Source organism: Stenella coeruleoalba, assembly GCF_951394435.1.
Source record: "Stenella coeruleoalba genome assembly, chromosome: 16".
NCBI classification, from domain to species: Eukaryota; Metazoa; Chordata; class Mammalia; order Artiodactyla; family Delphinidae; genus Stenella; species Stenella coeruleoalba.
Genome location: NC_137162.1, coordinates 25,756,042 through 25,768,367, shown reverse-complemented (window position 1 = coordinate 25,768,367; position 12,326 = coordinate 25,756,042). Strand labels below are relative to the sequence as shown.

At 40.3% G+C, this 12,326-nt stretch overlaps 1 protein-coding gene across 1 annotated transcript; it reads left to right on the top strand.

The window, feature by feature from the left end:
* Positions 1 to 461: 461 nt before the first annotated feature.
* On the top strand, positions 462 to 10,202 carry BORCS7 (BLOC-1 related complex subunit 7). Its single transcript, XM_079900248.1, has 5 exons — positions 462 to 727; positions 6,970 to 7,032; positions 7,142 to 7,185; positions 8,155 to 8,175; positions 8,950 to 10,202. The coding sequence occupies exons 1-5, from the start codon at positions 491 to 493 to the stop codon at positions 8,999 to 9,001; spliced, it is 417 nt and encodes a 138-aa protein (XP_079756374.1). The 5' UTR covers positions 462 to 490; the 3' UTR covers positions 9,002 to 10,202.
* Positions 10,203 to 12,326: the final 2,124 nt, after the last annotated feature.

Sequence of the window (12,326 nt, the reverse complement as noted above, 5' to 3'; positions counted from 1 at the left end):
ACTTTTTTAACTGCCTGTTTGTGAACTTTGCCAATTTTTCTATTAGCTTGTTCTTCCCGGTTCTTCTGTTTGTTTACATGCCTCCTCAGCCTGGGAGCTCACTGGAGACAAGGACTGCATCTCTTCTCTTTACCTCAGCCCAGCAGTGCTTGATATTTCGTTCATGAAATGTTTGCTAAAATTGAATTGATCTTAATTCATTCTCATACACTTTGGAGAATTTAACTTTATTACTTCTGTTTTACAGATGAGGAACACAAGATGCTGCAGAGGCTGAATAATTTGCAGTCACACAACTAAACGGCATAATTGGGACTGTAATCCAGGCCTTCTGATTTTAAACCATGGGTTTATTGAAATTGTATTCCATCCCCTCCATTGATGTTTGCCTGGGCCCTGTCTTCTTCAGGATATCAACTGAGTATTTTAAATGAATTTAAAGTTAGCAAAGCTCACCCTCCGCTACGCGCATGCGTCCCTTCCTTTTCCCATGGTAGGAAAAAAAAGACCCCGCCTCCTTTCGCTTTGCTCATCTTTTGGCCCCTGCGACTCGCCATCGCCCGTGGGGAGGCGTTCACTGGTTGAAGTGATGGCGACTGGGGCCCCGGATTCGCAAGCGCGATTCGGTCAGTCTGTGAAGGGGCTTCTCACGGAGAAGGTGAACACCTGTGGTACTGACGTGATCGCGCTCACCAAGCAGGTGCTGAAGGGCTCCCGGAGCTCCGAGGTGAGCTGGGAGTGGACTCTCCGGGCTTAATACCGGGAGACTCGACTTCCATAGCCGTGGGAAGAGGGTCGTGTTGCATCCTGGGAATTGTAGTCCGTGAACTAGTGGCGAAGGGAGAAGACCTCGTTCCGGAGGGCGCGTGTTGCATTCTGGGGTGTGTAGTCTCTGGGTAGGATTAGCGGTCCTGTGAGCCGCGGGGCAATGGAGGCGGTGGGGGAAGAAACGAAATGATGGGAATCGGTGCTTCAAAGCAGAGATCGCCGCAGACGACGGATGAGATAGTGGTCCTAACGAGGTCCTCATTTGTTTCTCAGAGTTGTCTCTAGTGAAGATCTGTCTCTTTCGGCCCCTAAATTCCGCGTGGTTTTGCCCTCAACATTCCAGATTCCACACTTTTGTGCATCGTCTGTCCACAGATTTATTCTTTTCTGACTTGTCTTTCTGGCCACATTCTTGGTTTTCTGTTTCTTAGATTAGCTTTCTCCTTTGCCGTGATTTTCCCCTCATCATCCTCTGGCTGATTCCGTGTATGGGATTATTTGATAGCTTGTCACACCAGCAAGCTTTATATGTGTACACTGTCTCTCTCCAAAAAAGGACCTATCCATTGTATCCTGAGGTATTCACCCAAGTGAAATGAAAATATATGTCCACACAAAGATTTGAACATGTTCATAGCACATTTATCCATAATAGCACCAAACTGGAGACAATCCAAATGCCCACGAGGCAGGTGATTGGACAAACAAAATGGGTCTAATGACCCAGGCTTTCAACTTCTAGGTTTTAACCAGGAGAAAAGAAAACATATACATCATTTTGTTACATAAACCAGCCATGCACATAATGTGTCATCTAAGATGTCCAGGTTTGGAGTCTTTAAAGTGGAAGACATCTTGAATACACTTGTAAAACAATCTGGGGACAGAGTCTTTAGATTTCTATGACTTTCTCCTGTAGGCCATTGTCTTGCTCATAATTAACTCAGTAGCAGTGTATCTTAGCTACTTATTTTCAAGAAGTATTTTTGATTTTCAAGTTAGTTTTCATAACAGTAGCACCTCTTTCTCTCCCACTCTTTTTTTACTCATGTTTCATCACTTATTATTTCATTGTTATGTAGTTGCATTAGCAAACATAATATGTTTGCAAGCCTTCACATTTGTATATGAATGTTCAAAGCAGCTTTATTTATATTAGTTTAAGGTCCAGTAGAATTATCCTTACAAAATTAGCTTTCATGTTATGTCCTTAGCTTCTATTGATAGTGGCTGCAAGAAACAGCTGAATGAAAAAAGTGTTTGCGGGACTTCCCTGGTGGCGCAGTGGGTAAGAATCTGCCTGCCAATGCAGGGGACACGGGTTTGAGCCCTGGTCCGGGAAGATCCCACATGCCACGGAGCAACTAAGCCCGTGTGCCACAACTACTGAGCCTGTGCTCTAGAGCCTGCGAGCCACAATTACTGGGCCCACATGCCACAACTACTGAAGCCTGTGTGCCTAGAGCCCATGCTCCGCAACAAGAGAAGCCATCACAATGAGAAGCCCACACACCACAACGAAGAGTAGCCCCCGCTCGCTGCAACGAGAGAAAGCCCGTGCGCAGCAACAAAGACCCAACGCAGCCAAAAATAAATAAATTAATTAATTAAAAAAAAACAAAAAGTGTTTGCGTTTACCATAATACTATTGTTGAAGTCACTGATCTGATGATCCCAGATATGCTTTGTATGAGGTCCACATGGTATACTCATTTTAGGATTCAGTATCAGAGGAAAGTTTATCTTTTTTGAAGAATTGTTGTGTTGCCTTTTACCAAATAAGAATTACGCAACTTATTGTGTTTCACTTTTTGCCTTGGTTGCACAGAAGTTGCTTTGTCAGTTTTAGTGGTAGACATACCTGCTTCCTTCTCCTTTTCATGATTTTTAGATTCTATTTCAGCTTTTCAAAAAAAAAAAGTGTGTGTTTTATGTCGTTTAATTCATTAAGTCTTCACAATCACTAATAAAGGAGGTACTTTTCTTACAGAGAGGAATTTCACTTGTCCAGGGTCCCACAGTAGCTAGGAAGGGGTAGAGCTAGGATTCAAACCTAGGCAGACAGGTTCTAAGCCCATACTCTATGACGTCACTTCTCACGGCCGCTAGCTAGATGAAGTGGCCAAAAAGCCACAGTGCCACCATTGACTGCCCTGATATGGCTTGCTGCTTCCCGCTCCTGCTCCTTGTGTATTTTTCATGAGGGCTTCTTCTGTAGTCGATTTAGACAGGGTGCTCAGTAAGCGGTGTGGATTGAGTTAAGCTGAAGCCAGTCCAACTTTCTGGGACAGAGTTGACACATATCTCAAGTCTAAACTTTTTCTTTTTTACTGGATCTCTTACATGACACTTACCACATACCATATTGTATTTTTCTGTAGTTACGTATTTTTGCCATTTCCTTTACTAGGCTCTGAGGTTATGGGAGTGTCTTACTGATTTTCAATCCTTCTGAGCCCACAGAGCATTGCTTCTCTCTTCAGCAGTCTCCAGATAGCTATTTTGTTTGAGAAACTGACAATTTCCATGTGTAAAACACTCATTTCACAGCATCCACTTAACACATATTTACAGAGTGTCTGCTATGTGCCAGGAACTGTTCTAGGTACAAGGGAGACGTTGGTACACAAATGTGCCAGGAACTGTTCTAGGTACAAGGGAGACGTTGGTACACAAAACTAAGTCCCTGTACTTAGAAAACTTCCATTTTAGTGAAGAGACAGACAAAAAAATGAAACACAAAAAAGGTGGTAGTAAATGCTATGAAGAAAAATAAAGCTGGGAATAGAGAGTGCTGAAAGGGTTTTCCCTAAATAGGGTGGTCAGGGAAGGGCTCTCTGAGGAGGTAGCATTCGAGCAGATGCTTGAATGAAGTGAGGGAGCAAACCATATGGACATCTGGAGGCAGTTCCACGTCGAGGACGTGGCAAATGCAGAGGCCTTGAGATGGGAATGTACGTAAGGAATGCAGGGAGGCTGGTGTGACTGGAGCACAAAGTGAGGAAATCATACCAACTTATGTCCATGGCACAAAGAATGCTTGTGCCTAATACGCTCCTCTTGTGCACACCTGCGCTTCTGCTCCTCCAGGTGAATTGTGTGCTTGGTAAGGGTTCGTTGTGGTTTTTTCCTAAGCCTGTGTAAGGCACTTGTGCTTGCTATTGCAACTACATTGTTTCATGGGATGATGTGGGAAATGATGAAATATGAGTGCAGAAAAAAAAGAGGGTTGCTGTTGCTATGAAAACTAAGTTGAAAATTAGCAATACTTGTTGAAGAGAAGTACCAAGACAAACTGGTATTGAGTTAACTATGAGCAAGACAGTGGTCCAAGCCTGGGAGGAAGTTCACTGAAATCTAAAAAGATTCTGTACTCAGGTGGTTTTACAGGTGTATTTAAGATGTTCCACTTTAAGGAAACTGAAACTGGAAATCTTAGGTGATACGTTACGTGTGTGGTTGGTTTATGTAAGAAAATGATGCACAATGTCAATGACTTCATCTGTCATCACAGAAAAGGCCTTGGCCCTACATTCCAACAGCCCCTGCATTCCAGGCCATCACAGGTCCCGTCAAGCCTATCTTCTAAATACCTCTCAAGCCCCCCGTGCCCCCTTTTTTAACTGCCACTTCTGTGGTTCAGGTCACTCTCATTGCTCGCCTGGAATACTGCAGTGTTCTCCTAACCTGTCTCTCTGCCTTTAGTCCCCTGTCTAGTCCATCCTGTTTACCACATTCTAAAACAGTAAATCTGATCATGCCACTTTTTTGTAACATTATATTACTTCGGAATTCTAAACAGCAGCCGTTAGGTCTCAGAAGTCACTTCTTTTAGGAAGCCTTCCCTGAGCACCTAGCCAGTAATGGGTTAATCATTCCTGCCCCCCGAACTCCCAGGGCATTCAGTGCTTCCCCCTCAGCACTTACCACAAGGTATTGTAGTACCTTTGTCTTCTTTGTCATCCCAGCCTGTGAGCCCTGTAAGGATGGGGGCTATGTCTCTTACTGGCTCATAAGCGCTTAGTAACTATTTGTTGACTGAATGAGGAAGATTCTGTTAGAACTCTTTCTTTTCTGCCATCGGTTTGTCAGTCACCATCCATAGGAGTTTGGAGTTTGTCACTTAAAAGTGGCCACAAGGAGGGAACAGGAACTCTCATACCTGGTGGGTGGGAATGCAAAATGGTATAACCTTAATGGGGGGTGGGTGGCAATATGTAGCAAAATTAAAACCCTCCGATCCAGCAGTCACGATCAAGATTCTGCGTCCATCCAAAGACATGATGGCAAAAAGATACAAAGAACTATGAGGTATTTCTTGTAGCACTACTTCCAATAGCAAAAGACTGGAAACAGCCCCAAAGTCTATAGCGGAGGACTGCTTGAATAACCTTATGAGACATCTATTCAGTGGAGTGCTCAGCAGCCCTGGAAGAACAAGGTGGAGATTCAGTATATACTGCTGCAGATCCATCTCAGTAGATATTATCAAGTGAAAAGAGCAGGGTGCAGAAGAGCGCATATGGTAGGTTACATTTTATGTAAAGGGGGCAGAATATATACATATGTCCATTGTTTGTAAAGGAACAATGGAAAGATAAACCAAAAATTAATTTAAAAAATATTTATGCATAGGGGAGAGATACCGGGGAGGGGAAGAGGCTGGATAGGTCTTATTTTATTGTTTTGCCTTTAGAAGCATGTAAAGTTTTATTTTTATTTTGTACATTTATTTATTTTTATTTATTTATTTTTGTCTGCTTTGGGTCTTTGTTGCCCTGCGCGGGCTTTCTCTACTTGTGGCGAGCGGGGGCTACTCTTGGTTGCGGTGTGCATGCTTCTCTTTGTGGTGGCTGCTCTTGTTGCAGAGCACGGGCTCTAGGCACGTGGGCTTCTGTAGTTGTGGCATGAGGGCTCAGTAGTTGTGGTGCATGGGCTTAGTTGCTCCACAGCATGTGGGATCTTCCCAGACCAGGGCTCAAACCCATGTCCCCTGCATTGTCAGGTGGATTCTTATTTTCGTTTTTTGTTTTTTGTTTTGCGGTACGCGGGCCTCTTACTGTTGTGGCCTCTCCCATTGCGGAGCACAGGCTCAGCGGCCATGGCTCACGGGCCCGGCTGCTCCGCGGCATGTGGGATCTTCCCGCACCGGGGCACGAACCCGTGTCCCCTGCATTGGCAGGCGGACTCTCAACCACTGCGCCACTAGGGAAGCCCTGTCAGGTGGATTCTTAACCACTGCGCCACCAGGGAAGTCCCAAGTTGTGTTAATTTTTAAAGTTAAAAAGAAAAATAAATAAAAGTTGCTGTGAGGGAAGGAATCTGGAGGCTGGAACAGTGCTGGTGTCCTGGTTAATTTGAAGTCATCTGTCCCCCTTTCACCAGAATCTCTCTGACCCAAAGGAACAGGGAGGGTTGGTAGGACACACATAACAGTAGCTCCCTTTACATGGTTGGACTGCATGTCTGCCAGGAACAGGGTGCCACAGGAGGCCAGAAACCTCTGTTGATCTCTTCTTGCCTCTCTGTGAGGAGGCAGATCTGCTGAGCACAGGCCACGCAGCTGAAACAGAGCTCGCTCAGCCTTTCTCTCTTGGCCTCAGGGCCCAGCTATCAGGGAACTCATCAAAGTCTGCTGCCGCACTTCTTTCTTTCTCTTCCCCAGCTCCATCTGGCCATCCTTTACACGGTGGTTTCCCACTTGAAAGCCCAAGCTTCTCCCCAGGCCTTTTTACCCCCTCTGTGTCTCTCATTCCATTTCTCAACAGCTACCTTCCTTCTGTCCTTTAAAGCCCTATCCTAACTCCTGCCCTCTCACTCCTCTCAAACCACCCCAAATCTCAAGTTTGCCTTTAAAGAATCAGAAGTTAGGTTCTCACCGGGCTTGTGGAGCCAGAGTTTGTTTTCGCAGACTTTGCGTCTCAGCACTTGATTAATAAACTCAGCAGTTACGGAGGACTTGATTTCTCAGGCTGTGGCCTTCAGAACAGATGTCGAGCCCATGCCAGAACTGCCGTAGTGACAATGAAATGGATTTTCAACATGACCAAATGGGAAATTATCCTCCTTTACATTTGGAGGGTTTATATTTGTATGGGGTGGGGGGGTGGGCACGGAGAAAGGGTGGTGGTATAACAGCTGCAGAGAGATTACAGGAAGTTTGGAAGTTTTGATTATTACCATTTTATTTTTGTCTTCCAGCTGCTAGGTCAGGCTGCTCGAAACATGGTACTACAGGAAGATGCCATCTTACACTCAGAAGATGTAAGAAACAATTTCTATTATGATTTGGGTTTTATATGCACAGTTTGTTTGGCTTCAGGGAAGTGGAATGTTCTATTTCTCTGTTCTTCTTTTTTTTTTTTTAATGCAGAGTTTAAGAAAAATGGCAATAATAACAACACATCTTCAATACCAGTGAGTATTCCCTCTCCAGTGCCTACTGTACTTATTAAGCAATCGTTTTCTGCAGGCTGTTTCTTGTGGCCTTTGTGTTTCAGCACATTTTCCTGTGGAGGCAGGAGCTGGGAGTAAAGGAGGGGTTAGTCAAGGATGTGTTCCCTCTGGAAGAGATGCTTGAGACTGCATAAGAATTTGGGGTATGGAGTGTGATCAGAGTGGGCACCACCTTTGTGAACCTCTCTGATAATTTGAGGGCTTCTCAGAAGGAGAGACTGCAAACCCCATAAGGGCAGGGCCCATCCAGGACCACACACATGCACAGTGCTTGGCACCCAGTAGGCACTTAACCAGTATCTGTCCACTGTCTGTGCCTGAGGTCTTTCCTGGAGCATCTGCACCTTCCCTGGAGAATCAAGTATAACTATGTTCTTTATCTTACATTCCCATATATAACCCAACCCTAACTACATATAAATCATCCAGGAGATTTTGAAATATAGAGACCCCTTTTGGACAAAATTATAATTTAATTAACTTGTCATCTTATTTCATTTTGCTTTTTATTTTATGTAGTTGACATTATACTTATGTATCTATTAGAAATATCTGACTGGGCATTTAACTCTTGATATCTAAATAGCTAAATACTCATTTTTTGGGGGTGTGTACATGTCAGGTATGTGACCGTTTGGCTCCACATACCCAGACTGAATTTGAGCCATACTTGTAGTTTGTTAGACCACATCCCTCACTCTGATAGAATATTATTACATCTTTAGGTTTAGAATCATCTTTTCAGCAACTCTGCACTCAGATATTGAACCTCTGTTCAATAGCACAATCTTAGGATAGGATGGACAGAAATATAAAATGTGACAAGCTGGAAATTTGTTCTGCCTATATATACATATCTGACCGAAAATAACTTTTACTAGTTTGCTGCATTTTCTTATGTTTATTTTCCTCTTTCCTTTTCTGATTTAGGCAAGAAGCTATTCAGAAGAAGTAAGTAACCCCAAAGGTAGAGGAGTGGGGGGCCAACTAACTGTAGCAGGCTGGGGGGAATTATGCTGCTGGGCCTAGGATCAGTACAAAACTCTGGTTCACAGAGGCCCTTAAGTTGCCATGTGTTCTAGGATAGCTCATTGGGAATATAAAGAATATTTCAAAGGCATGCAGTAAGTCAATTCACTGCTAGCAAAGGCTTTCTAAAAGTTATAGAGTGTAGAGACCAACTCTGAGGGTAGGAAACCTTTTACATTGGTAATATTCATTAAGTAAAGTAAATGTGCTAAAGTCATTGAACAGCCTTGTTTTTGTTTTAAGTGGATTAAATCTGTCCCTTGCAATGTTGTTTACACTACTAGTTGGCTTTACAGATCTTTTCTTCATAGTTTAAACATGTCTGGGACCCTAGTGGACCAACAGAAATTTTGATTTAGTTCAACAGAACTATGCATATAATATACTTTGTGCAAATCATTTGCACAATGAGATGTCCTTTTTTTTTTAACATTGATCGCATTTTTTTTTTTTTTTCAGTATCTAGTCCTCCATTTTTTCTAGGGAGAACATATGAAATTGGACTTGCAGGGACAGGAAACCACTGCATACAAAGAATGTAGAGGAATACCCCTATCTCTGCATCCAACCATGGATGTGACCCCATCAATAGCCCCCACATTTAAAGCCAAAAGAAAGTACTATTGCATAGAGAGGGTTGCTATGACAACGAGATGCTCATTCTAGATAAACCTTTTTCTCTATTCTAATTTGTAGTGTTGAGCAGTCATCAAACCTACAGGACCAGTTAAATCATCTGTTGAAGTAGAACGTGTTATGAGAGGGCAAAAGCACTTTGCCTGACACTGAGGAGGAAATATCTTACATAACCACTGTGCTATGGGTTTGATTTTCCATTTTCTTCTCCAAAAGTTAAGTTAGAGTAAGATCCGTGATGATGAACAGTTTCTCCTGAAAGGAAGTTAAGTGATTGAATTTTTTTTTTCTTTTTTTTGGCAGTACGCGGGCCTCTCACTGTTGTGGCCTCTCCTGTTGTGGAGCACAGGCTCCAGACGCGCAGGCTGAGCGGCCATGGCTCACGGGCCTACCTGCTCCGCGGCATGTGGGATCTTCCCGGTCTGGGGCACGAACCCGTGTCCCCTGAATCGGCAGGCAGGCTCTCAACCACTGCGCCACCAGGGAAGCCCCTAAGTGATTGAATTTTGAAAGCACTTATTGAATCAAACCAACCCATGCTCTTATTGAATTTTTAAGTTGCTCTGTTAATTTGATATTAAAGCAAAATTAAAAGATGTCTTCGTTTTTCTCATAGAACTTTGATATGTCAAAAGCCATATTGTCTAAATGTGTTTCTTAAGCAAATACTGAGTAGTGTTTTAAATTCAGACTTAAGAGCTTCTATTGTGAATGTATAAGAATGATTAATACTGTTTTTAAAGACTTCTTTCTTTTAATCATACATTCAGGAAATATTTTAATTTCATGGCCACAGAATGGTGATTAAGTAATACCTGTTGTTTTCTTTTCTTTTCTAGTAACTAAGAGGAGATAGTTATTTTATTTGTTGTAGCAAATTCCTACATGAAAATTAGGCAAATGGTATCATATCTGGCCAGCTGCAACCTCCTGCCTTGACCTTCATTCCTAGGGTTTCTTTGTTGTTGTGACTCTTGATTAAGTGGCCTTGGGTTCATTTTGTAATTTTGCTAGTCATCAGCAAATTCACTTGTATGACATTATTGTCAAGTGAGAATGCAGTTGAGTTACTGTGATTCCGGTATAGGGTTGTGCCATGTAGAAAACCTTACGTTTATTGACATTTACCTATGTTCATTGAATTTATCTCATTAAATGTCATTACCGTTGTCTGTTGTCAAGTCTGAATGTCTATGCTTTATTTGAATTTAAAATGGGACTTCCAACCTGTTTTAGCTCAGTTCTTAATTCACTAAGGTACTGGGAGAAAGCTGACATAAGAAAATGGTGTTTTTACTGAAAGAAAAAAGGCAAATATGAGTCCAATTTAATTCATATTCTATATCATCAAGTTGACTAATCATATCAGATTACATTTATTCCTCATTTTATATATATATACATTAACTTAAAGTAAAAAAACAGTATGAAGGAATTCACTTATACATTCATTCTATAAATGTTTATTACAATTATTAAATATAAACAGGTTCAACTTACCTTAAAAAGAAGGCTTGCAAACTTACAGCAATTGTCATATTAGTAGTAAAACATTTGATGTTACTATCACAGTTTCTATTCAACATTTTGCTGGAAGCCACACCTGGTGCAGAAATTAAAATTAAATGTAACTATTAGCAAGGAAGAGACAAAATTGTTATCATACAGTAGGATTATCTACTTAGAAAATCCAAGGACTGATTTTTTTAAAAAGTCACCAGTTTAGAAAACAAAACAAAGTTTAACCATCCAAGTATACACAAAGCAAAGAAATATTTAAGATGAAAAACAATTAAACTATAGTCTATGTTTTCTTCCTCATGCTGGAACAAATATTAAAGAAGCAGTGACTGCTTATGTTATATCTGATAAAATAAATTTCACAATCAAAATTTGAATGGTAAATAAAGATGAAATTTACATTAAATAATGAAAACCTAGTAGTACTGATTTAGTCATTTTAAAGAACATAATGCCAAAATACATGAAAGAAAAGTAGACAGAAATGTGAGAGCAGGCAGAAATGTATACATACTTCGATAGTTTGTTTCTTATAGAAATAGGTTAATATGGAGACAAAAGGTACTTCTCTAAAATAACATCTGTGTTGTAGAGGATATGTTGGAGGATAATTTCAAAATAATGAAAATTCAAATCTATGCAAGCAAATTTATGTGATGATACCCAAGCAGTACTATAAAGAAAAAAATCATGCTTTAAATATCTGTATTAGGGATAAGGCATAAGTAAATGTTTTCTTTTTTTTTTTTTAAGGAGTTTGTGGTTAGAATTTAGAAAGAGAACAAAAGAAATCAAAGTGGAATAAGAAAACCAAGCATGAATGACAAAAATTAGAAAAATATATGAAACCATTAATTGGTTCTTACAGATTAAATTGGTAAAATGTCAGCTCAATCGTAAAAGTACAAATTAGTACATTTATAATTGAATAGGAGATATATAAAATAAATCAATTAGATTTGAAAAGAGAGATCTGTCAGCTTGATGCTAAAAATTTAATTACTAGTATCAAAATATCTGGCTCCTTATAATGATATAATATGATAAAACTGACATTTAAAAGAGAATATGTCCAGACTGGTTATGAGAAATAATCCATAAATTGTCAGAAATAACCAATTAAAATGTCATCTGCTTGTGATGGCTGTCCTGAGACTTTTCCAAAGTATCAAATAACAAATCATTTCCATATACTCCCAAAGTATAGAAAATGATAGCAAGATACCCAGTTCCTTTGCTGAAGTAAATGTAATTTTCATTAAAAAAAGTAAAAAGCAATATAATATAAAGACATTTAGGAGATTCTTATTTATGAACATAGATGCAAAAATCCTAATAAAATCTCAGAAAATTGAATAGAGAAATATTTGGAAGAACTTCTAACATAATTCTAGAGTTACAAAGTTCATATAACAGCTGCAGAACACATTACATTAATAAAAAACAATAAAATCATACATCACTGTAATATACACCAAAAAGGCATCTGAAAAAGTTCAGTGTCTATTTCTAATTAAACTTAAAAAAAAACTCTCTAAAAGTATGTTTTAGAAGAAAGAATAATAGAACCCCAGAATATTAGAGCTGTATGGGGCCTCACAAGTGATTAAATTCTAGCCTCATGTTTTATAGATGAAAAACATAGCCAGGGAGATTAAATGACTTACCCAAGGTCACTGAACTTGATGGTAGGTCTTCTGACTACTAGTCTAGCTTGCTATTATCTGTTACTTTTCTTATAAATAGAAACAAGGGTGCTTCCTGTCATTTCTAGTATTTAGCATCATAAAAAAGAAAAGGAAGTAATTGAATCCAATCCATTTACCCCTGCTACTTCATCTCTGGTAAGTAACCAGTTGGTCATCTAGCTTCTGCTTGAATACTTCTAATGTTTGGAGAATCCTTTACTTAGTGGT

Coding starts and splice junctions, on each gene's coding strand:
- BORCS7 (XM_079900248.1), top strand. CDS start 491: ATGGTAGGAAAAAAAAGACCCCGCCTCCTTTCGCTTTGCTCATCTTTT. Junction 728..6,969: donor AGGGCTCCCGGAGCTCCGAG/GTGAGCTGGGAG, acceptor TTTGTCTTCCAG/CTGCTAGGTCAGGCTGCTCG. Junction 7,033..7,141: donor CCATCTTACACTCAGAAGAT/GTAAGAAACAAT, acceptor TTTTTAATGCAG/AGTTTAAGAAAAATGGCAAT.